General features: G+C 39.4%; 1 protein-coding gene across 6 annotated transcripts in view; it reads right to left on the reverse strand.

The window, feature by feature from the left end:
• IL7R (interleukin 7 receptor) overlaps positions 1 to 7,613 on the reverse strand; it is a 28,260-nt gene extending 20,647 nt beyond the window's left edge. The window contains exons 1-4 of one of the 6 annotated variants that reach the window (XM_063619910.1): positions 7,098 to 7,484; positions 6,346 to 6,544; positions 3,891 to 4,028; positions 2,997 to 3,079 (exon numbers count right to left, since the gene is read on the reverse strand). In XM_063619910.1, coding sequence (XP_063475980.1) covers positions 2,997 to 3,078 — 82 coding nt within the window. In that variant the 5' untranslated portion in view covers position 3,079; positions 3,891 to 4,028; positions 6,346 to 6,544; positions 7,098 to 7,484. The other 5 variants (XM_063619909.1, XM_055245841.2, XM_063619911.1 and 2 more) reach the window with 5 other exon arrangements.
• Between the last annotated feature and the right edge of the window lie 16,553 nt (positions 7,614 to 24,166).

A 24,166-nucleotide genomic window follows, 5' to 3' on the forward strand; every position in this document is an offset into this window, starting at 1 on the left:
AAGTGTAATCTGTCACACATCGTATTTGGTTTCTTAAGCTGAGTTGTAGACCCTATAATGAAATCTAAATTTTGTGTGTATGTTTTACATGATAGGAAAGTGAGGCTGGAATAAATATGTCAGAAAATATACACCCACTGGGACCTGAGAAAATCCGGAGTAAGCAAAGCCATTCTCAGAGTGCTGAAGTGTGAGCCTAGGACTGCTTCCATGTATTTTTGGTTCATTGGTACTAGAAATTAGATGCTTCCAAGGCTTTACACTGGAGACAGAATATACTAAAATCAAATCCCAGTTGATTGTCCCAGAGATGAAGGGCTGTCTGAATAGCACTTTCTTTACTTAAATAACTAAGTAGGGAAAATGGGAAAGTTAGTAAAGCTGATTGTGAATGGACCAACCAGTTGAATGACAGGTTGGTTCAGTCAAAGCAACAAATCTCAAACAGCCCTAGCTAGACCACAGGTGTGGGCACTGCTCACAGCCACAGGCATTTGTCTTTCTGGCCATTCCCAGAATCCATCCAGTTCACAATTCTGCCACCAGCAAAAGCTCTTTATGTAATTTCAGCAGGGTATGGCCCTCCTTCTGATGACAGCATGAAATAATGAGGGCAGCCCACTAATTTTGTAGACTTAGATTTATTCCTTGTGCAGTGGTAGCTTTCTAAATGCAGTGGTTGTGACCTTACGTGGCAGTCCTCACACTGTCCTGACATTTTCTCTTCCACCAATCCTATACGCAGAACATACGTTATTATTTGGATTCAGACATCCTGTGGGCCAGCTTTGTCTTCATGATTCTTCAATAGAAACAGCACACTCTAGCAGATGCCAGCACCCACACAACAAAGGACTCCCACTGCCACTCAGTCTGGCAAAGCATACAATACACAATGAGCCATTTATACACTGTTTCCTGCACCTAAAATGGCTGTATTTTAGGAAGCAGCTCACTGGCTTTTCAGTAGATATTACAGGGCAGAGTTGCTTTCTAACCAAGAAAAATTCCCTTCAATGACTTATAAAATGTGATGGCATTTTACAAAAAGAATATTCTACATGACGTGAGCTGAAAAATTCTTGGCTAAGAGTAGTTAATGTACACAGTGGTTAAGACCTGTGGTGTCAGAGCTGGACAGATGTGCATTTAAATTCTGGATACTCTACCTGTGGTCCTGTCAGGTAGGCAACTTCTCTAAGACATGTGTTCTAATATGTAAACTCATGCTATGAGCAATCACTGAATGGATATTTACAAAGAGGTAGCTTAGAACACAGTAAGGATTTAATAGGGATTAGCTATGAGTATAATATTTTCTGAGAAATAAGTAATGAAAAGGTAAAATAAGAATTCTAATTCTGAAAATATACATGAAACATTTGAGCTTCTCTTTAAAAAGTTTATGTCAATTGAAGGTGTTATAATTACTATGGTTTTGAAATTACATAGAGCTTTTGAATAATGAGCTAATCTATTATTCTTTAAATGCTCAATAATTAATATTATTCATATTTAAATAGATATCTAGACATATTTATCCATAAAAATTTAAATTTTGTGGAATATGTATCATAGACAAGCCAGTGTCATTTAGAAGTCTTCTCCCTACTGAATGGAGCTAGTTGATTAATAGTGTAAATGATCTGGATTTTTAAAAAGTATCCCTTTCTTCTTTTGATCATCCTTGTGATGATCAGAAAATTAACAACTTTCAACAAGCAGCAACCGGATGTGAATTCCTTATACCCCAAACTGGGAAGTATTTTGACGTAATCATGTGAATAGGGTAATTATACATCTTCTAAAAAATCTGAAACTTAAAAAGTTGACGTGAAAACCCAGCTTTCAACTAGAATTCTTATATATTTTAAAAGTAGTATGATCATCAGGGTGAAATAGTGAGTATAAATGACACCAAAGAGAGTAAGATTTATGTTTCCTGCCTCACATCAGTCTGTGTGGAAATCCAAGGCAACGTTTAGCATAGAATAATGATCATCCCCCATAAAGTGAGTCATATACTGTAAAAAATGTCAAACTCTCTGACAATTCCCTTAATGAGAAAATTCTAGGGATTTCCATCCTTCGTAATTACATGACTCAAAATATATAAGCTGAGTCATTAGGCTGATGTGTCTGATATTGTCTATAGGCAAATACTTTTTAACTCTTAAAGAGAAAGGGCTTAATTTGCAGGAGCAAGTTGATGGTCTAAATTCCCACATGCCTCTTGCTGCTGTTAGAAGCTTCTGCCTAGTTTTGTTATAATTACAATGTGTTTATGTAAGGGCAGGTTTGGCTTCTCAGTACGAAGTTTTTTAGATCCCAAAGAGAATTATTACATATGGCCAATTTGTTGGTGTGGAGGCAATTCAGTGTATTTCAATGAGTAAACTCATTTAGATCTCTCTCTAGTCAGTTACTTACTTAAAATCTCACATAAATCTCTCAAAACTAAAGTATTTTGAAAACACTTTCAAAAGTTATTGGATGTTTACTATATTCTAGCCACTGATTTAGGTGCTGAGGATATAGCACTGGTCAATGAAGACAAAGCTATTGCTTCTGGACATTATCTCATCCTGAAAGTTATGCTTTCAGGATTTCTTAAAAAGTCAAACAAAATGAATCCAGTTTGATCTCCCGACAAGGCAAAATTACTGTGGACATTTTCCTACAAGCACAGTCATAGCATCCACATGAGCGTTCTTTTTGTAAGAGCAGAGTCATCATTCAACATTTAAGATCTACACTTGGGAATGAAATGCATTCCTTCTTGAGAATTCTGAGGTCTTATAAACCACCCATAGTATTGACCCGCTGCCCCTTGTCATGGTGGTTAGAACATTAAAAAAAAAAATGACTGAATATGTGGGAAATTCTCAAACTGCACTCCAACCCAGTGCCTGACTTAAGTCTGTTAGGGAACTGAGTAACCTGAAACCATGCTACAGATAATCCAAAATCCATAAGAAAAGTTAGAAATGACTCACCATTTTGAGCATAGCCACTTTCTCCAGAAACGACTTGAAGTAAAGAAAAAACCATGCCAAAAGTTGTACCTAGAATTGTCATTCTGAGAGAGAAAGAGAGAGAGAGTAGATGTGTGAGCCAGTGTGTATGAAATGAATGAGAGGAAGAGGAAGGGAGGGAGGGAGGAAGACAGAGAAGCTTAGATCTAGGGCTTTATACTTATCTAACCACAGACAAGGGAAGTATAAACACAGCAAAAAAGAAGGCAAGTTCCAGAAACAGGAAGTCTGAGTAAAAGTATTGCTGCTGTAAGCAGAGGTCAAGGACATGAAGAGACAGAGCCTCTGAAATTATTGTTCCTCCTGGATATTCCCTGCAGCCCCCACACTTACTGTGCTTACGTCAGAGTAAGGCAGTAGAGTCACACCTAGGCTCAAGCTATCTCAGGCTAGAGGCTACTTTATTTATTTTTTTAATTTTTATTTTTTTGAGACAGAGTCTTGCTTTGTTGCCCAGGCTGGAGTACAATAGCATGATCTCGGCTCACTGCAATTTCCACCTCCCAGGTTCAAGCAATTCTCCTGCCTCAGCCATCTGAGTAGCTGGGACTACAGGCGAATACCACTACACCGGGCTAATTTTTGTGTTTTCAGTGGAGATGGGGTTTCGCCATGTTGGCCAGGCTTGTCTCGAACTCCTGACCTCAAGTGATCTGCCTGCCTCAGCCTGCCAAAGTGCTAGGATTACAGGCATGAGCCACCGCGCCTGACTAAGGGCCCACTTTAAAAGAATCTGAAGACAAAAATTCAAACTTACAAAGTGAATCAATTGGTTGTTTGGAGTGAGTTTTGATTTAAAGAAACAGTCTGCACTGTGTGAAGTACTTTATTGTGGGTTTATTTTAAATAGCTTACCTCCAACTTCCAAGTTTCACAAGAATAGCAGTTTTTCTCTTTTGTTCTCTATGTATCTCTGGTATTTACTCATATTTTACACACCATAGTAGGCATTCAAGAATTATTTGTTTAAGGCAGGGGCTGGCAAACTATGACCTAGGGACCAATTTTTAAAAAAATTATTCATTTATTTTTTCTTTTTCAAAAGATCTTTTTTTTTTTCCCAAGTAAGCCTTGGGACCAAATTTAGTCTACCACCTGTTTTTGCAAATAACATTTCATTGGAATACAGCTGCTTTTATGCTACAATGGCAGAGCTAAGTAGATGAGATAGAGATTGTATTGTACAAAACGTGTAAAATCTTTACTATCTGACCCTTTGTAGAAAAAGTCTGCTGACCTCTTGTTTAAAGGATAAAGTAGGTACTTTCTTAGTGTATCTAAAACAGGATTCTATCTGTGAAAATTTGATTGCCACACAACTTTTCAGGTACATATAGTACATATGAACTACATTAGTGCCTAGGTAGGCAGGGCAGAAGTCTGAGACCATGGCATAGACAATTCAGACTCCCCCAAACCTGTATGCCAGTCAAAAGCCTTCCTAATATGGCCTCGTGGTTAAAGTGGTGGTATTTGTAAAGCCTGACTGCTTCTTGGTAACTGTTGGATTTTTTTTTTTCTTTTTCTTGAAAAAAATAATCTAACCTGGATTCAGGCCATAAAACTCTATGTTTGATTCACAGTGGCTCTCTTTTGGAAAGATGCCACAAGACTGCAATTATAAGATGAGGAGTGCAGAGAAACTAAGTGGTCAGTGAGTTATGAACTTCCGTTGGATTCACTGCCATTAGGTAGAATTGCTCCCATGGGCCTGTGAAATGGCTAAAATTAGCAGAGACAAGCAACATGCCCCCAAGTGTAAAGCAAATCGGAGAGACTTTAAAAGACGCATGACTTAGCCTGTCCCATCATTACAATTATTTGACAATAATGAAGTAAGAAAAAAAGGAGGTGGGACATTTGTGCCAGTCTCTGGATCCTCCTTTTCAGTTTTAAGATAGACTCGGTCTGCACCAGTTATAATGCCACACTTTGGACTGTAGGCTCAAGGAATACTTCGGAGCAAGAATCCAACTGAAGGGGACATAGTCCATCTTCTCCATTTGTCGGGGCCTTCTCTGGGCATTTCAAAACCCTTCCAAGCCAAATAAAGAGTGACAATTTTGTGCATCGATAATAATTTATGTCCTCGTTTCTAATCTTGTTTTGAAAGCTTGGTTAGAAAATTGTAAGCCTGATTCACAAAAATTGGTATGTTTTGTGCGCTGAGCTAAATACCCTTTCAAGAAGGCTATAATTACAGATTCCCATGAATTAAGCAAGTGTTCAAGGAGAAATCCCAAATTATATCTATCTACCAACACAGATCTCCTAAACTGCTAGCAGATTGTCACTTCACGGGTGAGTAACTGGGTCATGTCTCTTTAAATTCTCTTGTTTATCATTTAAGTGGACTATTATTTTGATTGTATCTCTTTCCTTTAGTTGTGAAGATGTAAAAGAACAAAGCCAAGACACAATATTTTGGTACAGCATGTGCTGGTTTGTTCTGGGGATTTCCACAGGGGTGCTTACTCTTGGGTGGGGCAGGAGATGCTGAAAAGACCTCACAGAGAAGCCTAAAGTGTGGGGAGCTCAAAGAAAAATGACATGCGTCACCAGTCCTTCTAGAGATTGTGGGGGGAACAACAGTGCCTTCTCTCTTTCCTCACTCAGGTCTTGTTAGTCCTTTGGAGACTTAGAAAAGCTGAGGAAGAACCACCTAGTTCACCCTATCCCCCAGGTAACAAACATTTACTGTGTTACTTTGTCATTACTTTTATGAGACAAGCACAGAAAGAAGAAAAGAGGATGAGGAACACTATTTGGGGGCACTCAAGTCTCCAAATGTGAAATCAGGATGGAAGCGTTGGACTGTGGTAGAAGCAAGCAGTTTGGCATGGCAACTGACTTGGACATGTTTCTTCTCCTCCCCTTCACCCATCACTTCCTTTCATGGCTACATTTTCTCGTCTCTCTTTTGTACTTTGTCTTCCTTCAGTTTGATGCGTTTGTATGATGTAGTAAATCATTAAAAAGGAAAGCCAGCTGGGTGCAGTGGCTCACGCCTGTAATCCCAACACCTTGGGAAGCTGAAGCGGGCAGATCACTTGAGCTCAGGAGTTCAAGACCAGCCCTAGTAAACATAATGAGACTCTGTCTCTACAGAAAATAGAAACTTAGCCAGATGTGGTGGGGCCTGCCTGTAGTCCCGGCTACTCAGGGCTGCAGTGAGCTGAGATTGTGCAGTGAACTGAGATTGCACCACTCCACTCTAGCCTGGGTGACAGAGCAACAGTCTGTCTCAAAAAAAAAAAAAAAAAAAAAAAGCCATTCGATTCTTTCTCATACACAAGCAGAGCACACTGACCTTGTTAAGACTCCCGATACCAGTTGGCCAAGTCTCCTTTTCTTCCTTTTTTGTGATTGTTCAGGCTATTTGCCCAAGAGGCAAAACACAAAAAAGACTTTCTTTTATCTTCAGATTGCAATAAGTTCTGTGGTGTTCCTGTATAACCAGTAGAGTCCTAGCAAGCTCAGAGAACTGATCTTCTAGCGATATTGAGATCCTAAAATGTTAGAGGGGTGTATGCATTATTTGGTTGTTTGTTGTTTGTTAACTGGATAAAAATCTATCCCAGATCTTCCTTTTTTTTTTTCTGATTAGTAAGGACAAAGGTTTTCCTGGGAAAATTCAGGCTGAGCATCTTGTCTTATTACTAATGTTTACTATCTGGATCCATCTATTAGGAACAGAAATTTTGACTCTATTCTCTACAGAAATTATGAATTTAGTTGGACAGATACCAGTGTATCATGAGAACCCTGAGAAACAAACTGTTTCAAGAACAAAAGCATTCCTCTGACTCAGTTTTTAGATGAAGCTTATAAAATAGTCCTTAAGCCTTTAGTAATTTGACCTAAATGAGGATGATTTAAAAGTCACTCACCTTGGGACTGTATATTGAAGGACAATAAAGTGAAACAGCAATAATAACAGGCAGTAAATGTTGCAACAGGAATATCCTGGGTAAAATCTGATGTTTGAAAAATATTGAAAACACATTCTATGACACATTCTATAAAATCTGTATGACCTGCCCCCATCTACTGTCAACTTACCTTTCTTAACAGGTTTTATCCTTAAGGTGGAAAACAATCTTGGGCACCAGCTTTCTTATTTAAAGAAAATCCAGTCCTGCTCAAGAGAGAGGCTGGGGACCCCAAGAGCTGTGGACAAAAGCCAAACAAACAAACAAACAAACAAAAAAATCCAAGGGTATCAAGCAGGTGAGGATGGCTGTAGGAAAAGCTAATGCCACTCTAGTCCTAAATGAATAGTCTCTAGCATTTGATCAATGTGTGCTGAGTCAGTCCCTAGGGTTCTGAGGGGGAGTCCCAGCATCTTGAAGTTTCATTTCCAGGAGCATGACATTTTCCTTGTTGTGGCTCTTCTTTCATTTCCCTTTCCTCCTTCCCCCACGTCTTCAGCCTCATGTCTTGCTGCCATTTGTGTTCTTTCTGGGCAGAGTTTGAAATGTCATACTATTTTCACCTTTATGAGATTTTAGCCTCTGTCTCTGGATGCAATAAAAATGGAAACTTTGAGCACCAACCTTTCACTCGTTGCTGACTACATTTCTGCCAGAAAGTGAGTGGTATTTCAATTTCAGGACATGCCCACATTTTGATAAAACAGTGAACAAGAGGGCTGACCCTGGGAAGAGTGGTGAGAGTGATATGCCTTCTGGCAAAGGCTGAGTCACAGTGCCCCTTTGGGCAGCAGGAGCCAGTGTGGTGTCCCTGCAGCTCAGTGTCTCCCTCTCAGGCCTTCCCAGCAGACAAACAGTTCACAGCAGCTCCTGCTGCCCACTTCACTGTCGGACACAGTGCCCCACTATGTTTCTGAGAAAAGTGTGGATCAAGCAACCCCATTCTGGGTGCCGGCCTGTGCCCCTGCACACAGTACTTGCCTCAGGGTAAGCTCCTGTCCTGCCGAGTGGTTCCTGAGGGACCTCAGCTGGTGGCCACACCCTGCAGGTTGTTTCCAAACCTGGACCACTGGGAGAACTGGCAAGAGCCCTCAATTCTACTCTGAAGCTTCCTCTGCTCTCCTAGAACCCAGTCCTCTGTGCAGATTGAGTCCCCAAGAACAACTCTGCTAGCCTATAATTTCCCAAGCTTAATATGCAAAGTCCCAGCCTGGGCAATTATGGTGAAACCCTGTCTCTACCAAAAATACAAAAAATTAATCAGGTGTGGTGGTGTGCACCTGTAAGCTACTCAGGAGGCTGAGGTGGGAGGATCACCTGAGTCTGGGAGGTTGAGGCTGCAGTGAGTGGAGATGGCACCACTGCACTCCAGCCTGGGTGACAGAGTGAGACCCTGTCTCAAGAAAAAAAAAGTAAAGTCAACCTTAAAAGTGAACCTCAGTGACACTGCTCATGGAATTGTCACAGAGAATCAGCAGGGGTTCCTAAAAAAGCAGGAGCAAGGGCTCTGCCTTTGGTCACACTGCATACCCCTGGGCTAAGTGATTAAGATACAATCATTCTTTCCAGATGCTTTCCAAGAAAATGGTAATGTATTGCCAACTCTTGCTTTCACTTTATCATCGGTCTTAGGAAACTTCGGAATTTAATAAAGGATTTTTTGTTGTTGTTATATGTGTTAGTTGAGCTATGCCGCCAAAACAGGGAGACCCAGAAACATAGTGGCTCTAGCAAGGATGCAAATTTATTGCTCTCTCAATTAGTGGATTATCCACAGCAGGCAGGCAGCTCTGTGAACTCATACAATTAGGAACCCGGTCTATCTTTCATTTCCTAGGTGGCTGCTCTTGTCTACATATTGATTTGAGGTTAGCTTACCAGCACCATGATCCCATTTCATCTCTGAGAGAGAAGATAAAAAGGAGAAAGTGAGGGGGTTCCTTTTTAAGGACATGATCTGAAAGTTACTTCTGCTCATAACATTGTGGCCAGAAAGCAGTCACTGTGGGCACTTTAGCTGCAAGGGATGAAGGGTAATACAGTCTGAAGAGAGGATTGCTATATGCCCAACTAAAATTGGAGGTACTATTAGTCAAAGAAAGAAGGAGAGAATGGATGTTGAGAGAAGCAGCAGCTTCTGCAAGAGTTGTATATTTAGTGGTTATGCAAATGCATGCATCTCAAAGGCCAAGGGCAGGAATTTAAAGTCCGTATTCTAGGATGACAATTTTTGCTTGGAGCAATGGGTAACTGGTGGGAGAGGGACAAAGGGTGAATTTAATGGGGGAAGGAGAAACATGGTTAAATATTTTCTAATATCACTTGCCATATTTGCTATCTTCTTGATTAAAGCAGACAGCGAAGAAAACTCACATGCACCAAATACCTGTGTGACAGGCACTGAACCATGTTCTTCCATCACAGAGTAACTCTCTAAAGTAATGTTATTCTCCCATTTTGCAGATTAGGACAGTGTAGGTGAGAGGCACTTGCAGGAATAGAATTGGGACCCAAGTGCGATTCTGAATTCATGCCCTATTCATTAGAATTCAGAGCTTTTTAAGCAGTAGAACTCATTTACTTTCCAAACAAAATTCCGTGCAGAGAACCACAACACAAAACAGATTTAAGCAGAGGGAGGTTGCCATTCTCCTCACTCAGCACTCTCATGTTGGTTCCTTCAGCCCCTCAGGTACAAATTTGTGGTGAGAATAAGAGAAGAGATTTTCTTTTTTTAGATTTCCAGCCCCATATGAATGGCCAAAGGTGTATATTTCTTCTTCAGGACTTAGCAATTACCTGAAGCTCTGTTGCTGGAGAAGCCAGACCAGATCAGAGCGTTGTTCTTACCGGCATATCCATCTGTGCTCTAACTTGGGTCCCAAACATAGATTGGGGTGGGAGGGGCAGGAAACCCCTCACAATAGTGTGCAAAACTTGCTCTCCATTTTTCTAGAGATATTTGTAGCTCTTCCTTATTATCGTGCGTCTGTGACCTCAAAGATGTTAAGAACGACTGCCTGGCTGTGCAGCTGCTCCATCCCCTTCCATCACCTTCTCACCAGCTGTACCCTCGTTCGAGGCCTGGAAGGTGGCAGCCTTTGGTTTCTTACTGAAAAATCTTATTGCTGAAGACCCGAAGCACACCAGCAGTCCCAAGGTTCTCCTCACGACTTCTCTAGAAAGAATAACATCATGTACAAATTATATAGAACTGGGTTGGATGCAGTGGCTCACACCTGTAATCCCAGCAGTTTGGGAGGCCAAGGCAGGCAGATCACTTGAGGTCAGGAGTTCAAGACCAGCCTGGCCAACATGGTGAAACCCCATCTCTACTAAAAATACAAAAATTAGCCAGGCATAGTGGTGGGCACCTGTAGTCCTAGCTACTCATGAGGCTGACACAGGAGAATTGCTTCGACCCAGGAGGTGGAGTTTGCAGTGAGTGGAGATCATGCCACTGCCCTCCAGCATGGGCTACAGAGTGATACTCCATCTCAAAAAAAATTATATAGGAACTTAAGTCTTTTGGATATGTATATCCAGTTGATGGAAAAGCTACTTGTTGAAAGACTGCTCTTTCTCCTTTCAGCTGTCTTGCCACTCTTGCCTGAAATCAATTAACCACATTATACAGGGTTATTTTTTTTACATTCGCAATTCTATTCCATTAATCTATATATCTATTCTTCTTGTGGCACTACACTGTCCTTATTACTATAACTTTGTAGTAAGTTTTGAAATCAGGAAATTAAGATCTCCAATTTTATTTTTCCTTTTTTTTTCAAGATTGTTTTACATATTTTAGGTCTCTTGCATTTTCATATAAATTTTAGGATTAATTTACTAATTTATAAAAAAAGGCTGCTGGAATTTGACAGAACTCCATTAAATCTGAAGGTCAATTTTGAGAGCATTGCCATTTATAATATCAAACCTCCTAATTCATTAGCACAGGATATTTTTCCATTCTTAAAGTTTTAAAACATTTTTTTCAATAGTGTTTCATAGTTCTCAGTTCTTTTGTTAAATGTAATCCTAAGTATTTATTTTTCTTTTGAATGCTATTACAAATGGATTTGTCTTCTTAACTTCCTTTTCATACTGTCAGTTCCTTGTTATAAAAATACAATTGCTTTTTATATATTTATCTTATATCCTACAATTTTTCTGAACTAATTTATTTGTTCTAATAGTTTTTTTTCTTGTGGGTTTCTTTTTTTCCTTGTGGATTCTTGTGAATGTAGACAATTTTCTATATCTAGAATCATGTTTATGCATATGGTGATAGTTTTACTTCTTTCTTCCAGTCTGGAGGCTTTTTACTTCTTTCACTTGGCTAATTGTCCTGGTTAGGCTCTCCAGGACAACGTAGAATAGAATTTGTCAGAGTCTTTTTCCTGATTTCACAGACAAAGTATTCAGCTTTTTTTTTTTTGCCATTAAACATACCCTTAGCTATGGGGTTTTCTTAGATGTCCTTTATCAGGTTAAGGAATTTCCTTCCTATCCCTTTGTTGTGTGCTTTAATTGAAACAGATCCAATAGTCCCACAGACCAGGGGTCCCCAGTCCCTGGGCCACAGACCGGTACTGCTCTGTGGCCTCTTAGGAGCCAGGACACACAGCAGGAGGTGAGCAGCAGGCGAGCGAGCATTACTGCCTGAGCCCTGACCCCTGTCAGATCGGCGGCAGCATTAGATTCTTATAGGAGTGTGAACCCTATTGTGAACTGCACATGCAAGGGATCTACGTTGCGTGCTTCCTATGAGAATCTAACTAATGCCTGATGATCTGAAGTGAAACAGTTTCACCCCAATTTCACCCCCTGCTCCCACTTTGTGGAAAAATTGTCTTCCACGAAACTAGTCGCTGGTGCCAAAAAGTCTGGGACATCTGCCATAATCAGTTGTTATTTCTTTTTATAAACATAGAAATTGATACTTTTCTTCTGAAGCAGAGCCAGACAATGAGTTTAGGCCTCTCAAAAGGTATCAAAGACCTGAAACTGAGGAGATAATGGCCCCTCATTCATTATGATTGCTTCCTTAGCCCTCCTGGGGTCCTGTTTTCCCATACATAGTTACATTTCTTCCCTGCTGCATAGCCCTCTAATTTTAGTCAGTCAGGGAGATGGACTTGAGACTGATCTGCCATCTCCTCAGTTGCAGCACCCAATTAAAGCCTTCTCCCTTGGCAAAAACTGTTGTCTCAGTAATTGGCTTTCTGTGTGATGAGCAGCGGGACCTCAACTGAACCCCTGGTATTTTGGTAACAGATTTTAGTTCCCTGACCATGACCATGTTGCTCATGGCTGGGCTGCTGTGTGTCAGCAGTCTCAGAAGCCTTCCTAAGCAGCTGTCTGCTCAATTTTGGCTGGTGATAACTTCTCATTTTTCTCTGGCTTTGCTGTTGCTGGCCCCAACCATGTTCCTGATTGCCTAGGAAAGACAGCCCTTGAAATATGACATCTGCATCTGGATAGATGAATGTCCTTTGTGGACCCAGACAGCAGGATCTGCTCCACTCAATTAGAGACATTTTTAAAGGCATTTCCATTTGTAGGTTGAAGAAACCCAACTGACTAAGAGAGGGACGCACACTGATTGTTTCAGTATGAAAACTCTTGGGGACTTGTTTGTAACTGCATGTTGTATGTGTGTCCAGGCAAGTGAGTGTCTTTTGTGGGTAGCAGACAGTGGGATTGGCTCCTTTCAATTTAAGAAATTCCTAAGGAATTTTTTTTGCAGGTTGATCAAGCCCAACTAATGGAGAAAGGAAGCACCTCGACTGTCTAAGTTTGGACACTTATATGCTTTGGCTCTGTCCCCACCCAAATCTCATCTTGAATGGTAGTTCCTGTAATCCCCAAATGTCATGGGAGGGACTCAGTGTGAGGTAATTTAATCACAGGGATGCTGACCTCCATGCTGTTCTCTTGATAATGAGTTCTCACAAGATCTGATGGTTTTATAAGGGACTTTCCCCCTTTTGCTCAGCAATTCTCCACTGTATGTTTCCTGAGGCATCCCAGCCACGCTGAACTGTGAGTCTATTAAACCTATTTTCTTTATAAATTACCCAGTTTTGGGTATTTCTTCATAGCAGTGTAAGAATGGACTAATACAGTAAATTGGTACTGCAGAGATTGGGATGCTGCTATAAGGATACCTCAAAATGTGGAAGCAACTTTAGAACTGGATAACAGGCAGAGATTGGAACAGTTTAGAGGGCTCAGAAGAAGACAGGAAAATGTGAGAAAGTTTGGAACTTCCTGGAGACTTGGAGGGCTCAGAAGACAGGAAGATGTGGGAAAGTTTAGAACTTCCTAGAGACTTGTTGAATGGCTTTTACCAAAATGCTGATAGTGAAATGAACAATAAAGTCCAGGCTGAGGTTATCTCAGATGGAGATGAGGAATTTGTTGGAAGCAGAATAAAGGTGATTCTTGCTGTGCTTTAACAATGAGACTGGTGGCATTTTGCCCCTGCCCTAGAGATCTTTGGAACTACTTTGAACTTGAGAGAGATTATTTAGGGTACCTGGTGAAAGAAATTTCTTTTTTTCCTTTTTTTTTTTTTTTTTTTTGAGACAGAGTCTCACTCTATTGCCCAGGTTGGAGTGCCATCGCATGATCTTGGCTCACTGCAACCTCCACCTCTCAGGTTCAAGCAATTCTCCTGCCTCAGCCTCCCAAGTAGCTGGGATTACAGGTATATGCCACCATTTTGTATTTTTAGTAGAGATGTTTTAATTTGTGACATGTTAGAATGATAGGACTTTCTGCAGTATAAATATTCTATTAACTAATCCTTGTGCTAAGGTTAAAGGGCTTTGATTCCTGGGTCTGAAAAAGGCACTGACCCCTGCTATATCTTGAGCATTGACACCAGTTGAAGCCTCATCTTCAGACCAGGGAGAAGATGACAATCAAAATGAACTGCTTTCATGAGACACAGGACCAGAAATTAAAACCATTTAATCCCTCTAAGTTCAGGGGCATTGAGGAAGAGATGGGTACATGAGATTGTAAGGGCCTATTTTAAGGCATACGATTAGTTCAGAGTTTTTCTATAAATTAAACATTAATATCAAAAGCACGCTGGTGCGCGGCCAGCATCTAGGCCTGTGTGTCAGAGTAACAAGGTTTTCTTGGAGCCTTGATCTGCTCTTTAGTAGAAAATGGTAAAAGGTCATAAAAAGTTTATGGAAAGTATTCCATCCTCTTTTATATTTTGGAAGAATTTGTGTAGTATTGGCATTAATTCTTTAAATATATGAGAGAATGCTTCAGTGAGGCAATCTAGGCCTGGGCTTTTCTTTGTGGGAATTTTTAAAATTACTATTTCAACCACTTTACTTGTTCAGGGTTATTCAAATTTTCAATTTCTTTCTTGAGTCGGTTTTGGTAGTTTGTATCTTTCTAGAAATTTGTCCATCACTTAGGTTATCTAATTTGTTGGCATATAGTGGATCATAGTATTCCCTTTTATTATTTTTTAATTATTTAATAATTCCTTTAATTATTGTAAAGTCAGTAGTGATGTCTCCTCTTCCACTCTTGATTTTAGTAATTTGAATCTTCTCTCTTTTTACGTGGGTGGTCTAGTTAATGATTGCTGTCAATTTTGTTGATTGTTTCAATGGCATGTCTTTCTAACCTACTATATGTCTCTCTCTCTCTCTCTATATATATATATATATACATATATAAAATCTCATGGAGAGGAGAGAATACAGGAGGGCAATATCTTGTTGACAGCATCTGTTCAAGTCAATTCCCACTCTGATATCTGATTGGAGAAAGCATTACTAATAAAAGAATCATACTTTAGTATTCTAGTATGAATATGTAGAATCACAGAATAGATACAGGAAGAGGTGAGTCATAGAGCAGATGATGTGATTGGAAGAATTATATGTTGTTCATGGGACTTTAGTGAGATCGATTGAAAATCTCTTACTTCACATTGTGAAATACTCATAGATGTGCCCATGCAATAGAGATCTCTCTTCTTTGAAACTGGACTCTATTTCTTTTTTTTTTTTTTTTTTTTTTTGAGACGGAGTCTCGCTTTTTCACCCAGGCTGGAGTGCAGTGGTGCGATCTCGGCTCACTGCAAGCGCTGCCTCCCGGGTTCACGCCATTCTCCTGCCTCAGCCTCTCCGAGTAGCTGGGACTACAGGCGCCCGCCACCACGCCCGGCTAATTTTTTTGTATTTTTAGTAGAGACGGGGTTTCACCGTGGTCTCGATCTCCTGACCTCGTGATCCGCCCGCCTCGGCCTCCCAAAGTGCTGGGATTACAAGCGTGAGCCACCGCGCCCGGTCAAAACTGGACTCTATTTCATAGAAGCTACAAGTGTGTTGGAAAGCATATTTGACCCACCAGACACTGCGTCATAATCTTTGGGTGTGAGGGGTTGAACAAAATCATTGCATGGTTAGATGAATGGAGGCTGGCTCTTCAAGGGTGTGGTTATAGGCAATGGGTTGAATTGTGTGGCTAAAAACCAAGTTTTAGTATTGATAGACAACTGGTGTGCTTTGTTTTATTTAAGAGAAGAAATAGCTGATGTGCACATGTAGGGAAAATATGGGCATAGATGCCAAGAGCTTGAGTGACCAGAGAAGAAACATAGTGAGGGACTCAGGACAGCGGGATGCTGCACAAGTTGGCAGTGCCATATGCCATGGATCTTTGTGCGAACTGAGAGTCCTGGGCTATCTTACTGTGTGTATTGTACCACAGAACAGCCTTGCTCCAAATTCTCAAAAAAATCTGCAGTAAAATCTATATTAGTGCTACATGTTAAGAGAGAGAACAGACAATGATAACAACCATGTATAATAGAAACTATCTTATCTGACCTTCCCATAACTGACTCTTCAGGCCTGCTGACCATGCAAGCCACACTGCTCTGACCAGTGGAGGTGTTTATTTACCAAAGACAAATTGTGTTTGTCTGCAAACCTGTTTACACCAGATGTAATTGTTATTATAATTATACAGGTAAGTTAAGTACTAGATCAACTGGTGGACTATCAATATAAAATAAAAATTATCATTTCTATAAGACATGTTTGAATTATTTGAAAAGTAAAGTTGAGGCCGGGCACAGTGGCTCATACCTGTCATTCCAGCACTTTGGGAGGCTGAGGATAGTGGATCACCTCAGGTCAGGAGTTCAAGACCAGCCTGGTCAACATGGTGAAACCTTGTCTGTACTAAAAATACAAAAACTAGCTGGGCATGGTGGTGGGCACCTGTAATCCCAGATACTCTGGAGGCTGAGGCAGGAGAATAGTTTGAACCTGGGAGGCAGAGGTTACAGTGAGCCGAGATCATGCCACTGCACTCCAGCCTGAGGGACAAGAGTGAAACTCCATCTCAAAAAAAGGAAAGAAAAAAATTGTAACAGATTAAGTATGAGAGAATTTTTAATGATTAGTATAAAAACGTAAACATGTAAATGCGCTGTTCACTCAGCTTCACAACAGGATATTACTCCACTTAAGAGAAAGATAAGCTATAAATTATTAGATGAGGCCTTATGAAATACAGGGAAAACAATATCAATCTCCAGTAAAAGGAACTATACTAAAAGAAAAATTATTTAGTCTTATACCAACATATTAGAAATGAATGCATATTAAGTAAAAAATATTCAGGTTATGATTTTTTAATGATTTTACTCTTTATCCTATTATTTTCAGTATACTGATCAATTTCCACTTTGATAGCGTTTCTGCAGCAGTAGTTTTTGTTGTTGCTTACTTTGTGCAGGTATTTATTGTTTTATTTATGGGTCACTACAACTCTTGTAAATTGTAGTACTATTCCCATTTTATAGGTGAAGTATCTAAAACTTAGGAAGTTTAAATAACCAGCCCAGGCATACAGTTAGAATATACATAGCAGGAAATAAACAAATGAAACGATTTTTAAAAATCTCTATTCTAGACAAAATTCTTAAATTGTAGTGTTTAATTTTCTTAAAAAATTTACTGTACAACAGGGACTAGATTTCAAGGATACGCAAACATTTTAAAGATCTACCTGCTCATGATACAAGAGGATGAAGCAATTAAAACAGATAACCACAATACAACATGGAAAAAGCTAATTACCATTAGAGAGCTATCAATCACATCAGAGATCATTTACAGGGTGGTAGAAGGAACCTGGCTGTGCAAGCCGCTCCACTCAGTGCAAGCCACTCCACTCAGCCTCAGTTTTCTCATTTCAAAAATGCAGATAATAACACCTTTGTAAAGGGCAGTTATGAGCCTTAAAGCATTTAGCAGGAACCTGGCACGTAACAGGTATTCAGCAAATGGTGGCTATTATTGCTGGTTGGTCCATGATATGTGCTTTCTTTGTTGTCCTCAGCATCAAAGGTTGATTTCCCTACTTTGCTCCCTTTATTTGATTTCATGCAAACCTGGGCTCTTCTAGTCAATCATCAAAATCAGTCAATTCAAAATACTATCAAACCAGTCTTTCTTTGGAGGTCAGACACACAAAGCACTGAACTTTTCCCCAGTCAGCCACCCGTTCTGGTGTTATGTGGATAGAGCAGCTGCACTGTGTCCCAAATTAACACGGTCCTAGGAGGCTGCAAGAGAGGGTGGCTAGGGAAGAGGAGCAAGGCTGCTCACTCTCCGGACTCATTTCAAAAACGCATCTTATTGACAGATGGAGTATGTAAAGCAATCAGTCTTCACTGTGGTCTGAGTTACATTGATCTTTCTTTTTTACATTTTGTGAGTTTTTAATTGCCTCTCATTTGGTCAAAAAAAAAAAAAAAAAAAAAAACAGATGTTTTTCACTGTCTGTTACCCCGTACTTTGCTGCAGTGTTTTCCCCCTCTTTGTGTTCACACCGATCTTGATTCACTGTTGCTCAGAACTTTTTCTCCTTTTTGGTAATCAAGATGATAACTCATTGCTATGTTTTGCATTCACAGATGAACGAGGATATGAGATCTAAGCGCATATTTTATGATATTTAGTTAAAATTATTTAGAAATTTTAAATTTCATCACTTGGCATATTTAAATTTTAAAAATTTAGTCAAGATAATATAAAAGAATGTCGGAAGTGTCTGCTTAACGCTAACCACAGATTCCAGACAAAGACTTCAACAACTTGAATAGTCTCATTTCTTCAAAAGTTTAGTCATAAAGCATCACTTTCAGTCTTTCTCTGATTAACACTGAGAAAAGAAACGGTGCCACCACTCCTTTCCCTGAACTTTCTAGGTAGATGTTTTGCAATTACAAGAAATGTTTGTTTATGAGGCATTTGAAGGAACGACTATGATGCCAAGTAAGAATTTTAATTATGAGTGCCAGCAAATAATTTGGAATTGCTATGGCTGGAATTGAGGAAGAATTGTGAGAATGTTTATCAAAAGAAAAATCTGAACGTTCTAAATGGTAATGGAAAGGACCCCAGGCAGTAGAAAGAAGTAACAGCTCATGGCCGAAAAGCTATCAGTGAAAAAATAATTGCCAAAGGGCTACGTTACAGTGAGAGAAAGGTGACTCTTAATAGGCTTAAAATTGGCCACAACCCCTTAAAGAGCTGAATGAATAAATGCATGGACATGCAGCTCACTATCACTGGCATCCTCGTCATCACTGTCATCATCATTATCATTATCATCATCATCATTTCTAACACATGCTGGGATCTTCATTCTATTTCATTTAATTATTACGACAATCTTACTTCCTAGGAAAGAAAACTGAGGCTTTGAGATTTAAATAATATTCCTGGAGTCACACGGCCATTTTAAGAAAGATGTAAGTTCATATGATTTCAAACCCATGCTCTTCATGACTACATGAATATGTCTCTGAGAATACAACTTCGAAATTATATATGTAGGAAGGAGCCAAACCCTAAAAGTTAGTCTGGGCCTTGAAAAGACTCTTCCAAAATCATCTCAGTAAAAGAAAACTCCTCAATCCTGTGTCCAAGGAAGAGACTCCGTCGGCTCCCTGGCATTCTACTCTGATGCGGCACAGTCTGCTGTGGTGCACATTCTAGTTGCCCCTCTGCTGCATTCCCATAGCCTCTTGGGGACTCACTACAATGGGGATGGGTGGGCAATGACCTGTTCTAATCTGTGTCCTTCAGTAAGTAGGGAGTTCACTGAAGAGAGGCTTGATGTCCGAAACTGCCTGGAGCTTCATTTGAGGTCTTCTAGTTCAATCTCTGATAAAAGTTGACTGAATAAAGAAAGCTTGGGCCGGGCGCAGCGGCTCACGCCTGTAATCCCAGCACTTTGGGAGGCCGAGGTGGGTGGATCACTTGAAGTCAGGAGTTTGAGACCAGCCTGGCCAACACAGTGAAACCCCATCTCTATTAAAAATACAAAAATTAGCCGGGAGTTGTGGCACACAGCTATAGTCCCAGCTACTTAGGAGGCTGAGGGAGGGGAATCGCCTGAACCCGGGAAGCGGAGGTTGCAGTGAGCTGAGATTGTGCCACTGCACTCCAGCCTGGGTGACAGAGTAAGACTCCAACTCAAAAAAAAAAAAAAAAAAAAAAAGAAAGAAAAAACTTGGAAGTGAAGCTAATTCCTTTATGCAGTAGTTTAAGTTCATTTTCTTTTGTTGAAGTCAGTAAAACATCAAAAAAAAAATGCTACTCATGGCTTTTCAGAGGCATCTTCACATACATGAAAAAACATTACAAATTACACACACCTTTCTTTCAGGAGAATAATCTCAAATCCTCTATGTTTTTATTACTGTGTCATCTCTCAGCCCTCTAGCTATCTGAATGGTTCTCCTCTAACATTTCTCCAAGTTGTTCTGCCCTGGCTTAGTTTAAGATCACGGATTTGGGATGCCAGCAAATGTCTTTCAGCATTGACTCTCTTGAGAGCCCTACCATGTTTTCTATAATCTGAAAAAGACTTCTGTACCTTCTAGGAGAGCAAATGCACATGCTAATGCTAATTCAGTGGAACAAATCAGAAAAGAGTAATCTTTCAGGTTTTCAGAAACAAGGTAGTTTCTGATTTAAAATTTTCAAATAATTAAAATGGGTTGACTTCAAGTTTTAAAAGATTGGGTTAATTAATCATCCTGGTTCAATTTACCCTCACATTCTTATTCCAGTTCTCAGTGAAAGGAAGCCATAATCTTGAACATGCTTTTGCCCATCTTTCTTCTTCCTTGGTCCCTTCCCCCTTTTTTTTTGCAGATAACACACAATTGGCTCAGTTCTGGTTGGCTACATCTATTCCTTTCTTGGTTATATCGTGGTAAGTTACTTTGTCAAAGAATCAGTATTTTAACCACTGCAGGCAGCATCTTGATGTTTCCAGATAACATATCAACATGCTTGTTTGAACAACAACAACAACGTGTTCGGGTAGGAAACTTTAGAGAAATTACGTTTTCCATTTACATAGTTTAGACAGCAGTTCTGTCTTGACACATCAGCTTTTATTTTTGTGATGCACCAGAAGTTCACTGTGTTTTGGCCACTTTGAGGTAGTGGTGCTCTGTGAGACTGAGTTTTCAGATAAGTTGAAATTAGTCTTGTTTTCCAGAAAATAAAAACACAATAAAAGTCTTGAGCCAATTTTGCATTGAAATAAAAATGATTTCCTACACCTCTCTTCTGCTTGGTTTCCGAATTCCATTTCACCCTCAGCCTTTTATTTCTGTAGACCCACTACCTTCTGAGCTGTGAGCCCACATATGTTCTAAGTCAGCACTTTGGGCCAGAATCATGCTGATAGCAACTTTTGCTTACGGATACAGTTGGTCTTGAACAAATTACGGGAACAAAGAGCTTTGTTTAATCTGACACTCTACTTGTGGTTTATAGGTGTTAAAAACATTTTTCCCAATAAGGGAACACCCAAATACATGTAATCAGCACACTGGCAATTATACAATAAAAATAAATGGATATAAGGTTTATCTGGATAATTTTAGCTATTGTAAATGATTAGATCCTTCAAAAGCTTAATCAAGTGTCATTTTGAGTTGCATTTCCATATGTCCTAAATAAAGATCATTTTATGTGCAGCAGCGTTCAGTATCAAAAACATGATATCCAGGCAATGTCACAATACTTCATAAAACACCAGATAATTTGATCAAATCCTGCAAACAGCTTTTTAATTCAGAGATTTGTTTAAAAGTTCATTTAGATATGAGTCATCATTGTAGTAAAAAGGATTCAACTGGTTATTTGAGAAGAGATGAGTTTACTAAAGTAGCAACTTGATTCTTAATGATAATGAATCAAGACCCAGGGAGAAAAAAAAGAGGATCATGGAAAAAGATGACACTATCTGAAAAACAGAGGATAGGATTTTGTAGTAGCATTTTCTGTCATTTTGCTGTTGTTTGATTGAAGAGACAATTCCATAATGATTTAAATTCATGTTCCCTCTTGATAAGTGTTTCAGAGAAACCTTATGTGATTGAAAATAGGTCAGCCAGTGTTGGTAAGTGATTTGCAATTGTTCAACACATTCCTATCGAAGTAGGTCAGATTAGTGTCCTGCTAAGCACAAGTATATTTGTTTAAAAAGGTGTTCAGTTCTAACAATAAAAATCTATGTAACATTTGAATGAAAACAAGGAGAAAAAAGTTAGAACTACATAGTCCTCCCTTTATACTGATTAAATATAAGTTACAGTCCATTCAAATGGAATCAGGTACAATAAGAAGACCAGACACCTGGGCTTCAAGCCAGGATAGAAACAGGTAAGATGATTACAATAACAGTAGACATTGCCTTTAAAGCAAAATATCATTATTGTGTCATCAAATAATTCAGAATTTTTGTAAATCGGGTAACTTAGAGGGAAGTTTAATTAGGTACTAGAAATAAAGAAAATGATTCCAAGGTTAAAACATAGTTAAACCAACCAATAAACAAAAAACATGATAGAGCATGATTAAGAGAGCAACTTATTTCACAAGTATTTGCAATTGCTTTAGAACCAACAACATTGATATATGAATTTAATATTGTTATTTACTGCATTTCACTAACCTATGATGACATTAATTGTAAGGTTCATTTCAATCTCAAAGATGTTAACTTGTGAAAAGAATAAAGTTATCTTCTGAAAAAATGTCCTTTAATCAGAAAGCACATTTGTCATCCTAGTTCTTATTATAATATATGTTTGATGTTTGAAGATAATAGAATTGTACAATAGAATTGTACTTCTTGGAGACTATTATATTGCTTATGCCATTGCTGTGAAGTTATGAGAGAGGGACACACATGTTGCAAAGCATATGTCTCGTGTGTGACAAATTTGATGTTTTATCACAGGGTGTCCTGCCCAATCTGTGCCTCACACTATGTTCCCAATACCGTTTGGTTGCATTTCCAGAAGCCAACAACAGGACTAGAATCCATGTTTCAAATGGACCCTTTAATTCTTGAGAAGCTATCTCCTCCTAGCTGTGGAGGAGATACAGTGACACTTTACCTCTTTGGTCTCTTCTTAGCTCGTAGCGGCGAATGCCTCATGAGGGAAGGGTGAGCCTGGACACTTACTGCCTAGTTCCAGGTCAGTATTTGGCTGGAAAGAGAAGTTACTATGGATCAGAGGCTATGGTTCTCCTAATTGCTCTTAGTAATAGCCATCACCACTTCATCCATGCAGGTTTGGGGACTTCCTGTCTACTTGGTGGATAACATTTGATTCCTAAAGATGGGGTGAGAATGACATAAAGTTATTTGCCAAGGAAGAGCAAATGTTAACACTTACTTGACGCCTGAAATCCTTAGAATGCTAACTGAAGCAGACTCTCCTTAGCTAACTATAGGTAAATATTATACTACCCACCAACACTATTGTAAGAAAAATTACTGCAGGTAACACGAAAAATGAGATAAGGAAGACTTTCTTTGTGCTAATCCATGGTTAGAACCTTCCTTTAGGAAGGAATCTTCTTAGAAGAGAAGGAAGCACATAGTAGATGTTTTGGATATCTAGGTATCTTACTACTTTTCAATTTCTCATAAAAATAAACATTTTGGGTGACAGCACCTGATGTATCAGATTACATATTTGTTTAGATCAAATAGCTTTGTCATTGAAGTGAACTAAGATCTGTTCTAGAGCTTCCAAGGAGAAAGAATTGGAAACCTATACCCTTTTTCATTTCTGAAATGGTTAAAGCATTGCCCTGGACTGTAAAACTGGGACTGTGGCTTGGAAACAATCTTTGATATTATCTGAAAATCTTCAAAACAAAATGCAAGTATGGCCGTATTTTTTTTTTCTAGCTGATCTGCCATATGTGTATTTTGGCTGTCTGTCTGATTGTGCTCAGATGTGGGTAGTGGTAGGGAGGAAAAAATAATGTTTCTTAACTCTGAGGATAAAAAGACTTCAAACCGTGTGCCTCTCACATCCTTTGGTAATCTGCCCCACATTCTGCACCGTGATGTGGGATATAGATACTGCTAATTTGGTGTTTATTTCTTCGGAGTGGGGGTTGGGGAGTAAAGTGGGGAGAACAAGCATTAAAGAGGAAGGTGTTGCAGATAGGTGGCAGTTTCTGAGCTCAGTGAAGAGGAGTCAGGTGCTAACTCTCAAAGCAGAACTCAAGGAGCTTTAATCACTATTATTACTTAAGTAATAACAGGCACTATAAGGTGCCTGCTGTTAAGAGTAACAGATATGGGGTGATCCCAGATCATCATCCATCACCTTCCTGGTCATTATTAAAATATCAATATTCACTGTCATTTCTTTTTTCTACTCAGAGCAATCAAACTGAGAGATACCATGTAGGCAGCAATGATCTAAGCAGGAATTCTCAAACCTTCATCTCAAATTCATTTGAAGTTAAGTTAAGAAAGGAGGACATGCTCTGAGGACATTGAAGTCTCATGTTTTACCTTAAAATGTGTGTGTGTGTGTGTGTGTATATATATATATATATATATATACATATATATATATATATATATATATAGTGCTTGATGGCATATATAGGTTTCTTAAAAATAAAAAAAAAAATAAGGTGGCTGGGTGCAGTGGCTCACTCCTATAATCCCAGCACTTCGGGAGGCCAAGGCGGGCGGATCACCTGAGGTCAGGAGTCAAGACCAGCCTGACCAATATGGTAAAACCCCATCTCTACTAAAAATACAAAAATTAGCCCAGCGAGGTGGCATGCGCCTGTAGTCCCA

The sequence above is a fragment of the Symphalangus syndactylus genome, chromosome 16, assembly GCF_028878055.3.
Source record: "Symphalangus syndactylus isolate Jambi chromosome 16, NHGRI_mSymSyn1-v2.1_pri, whole genome shotgun sequence".
NCBI lineage: Eukaryota > Metazoa > Chordata > Mammalia > Primates > Hylobatidae > Symphalangus > Symphalangus syndactylus.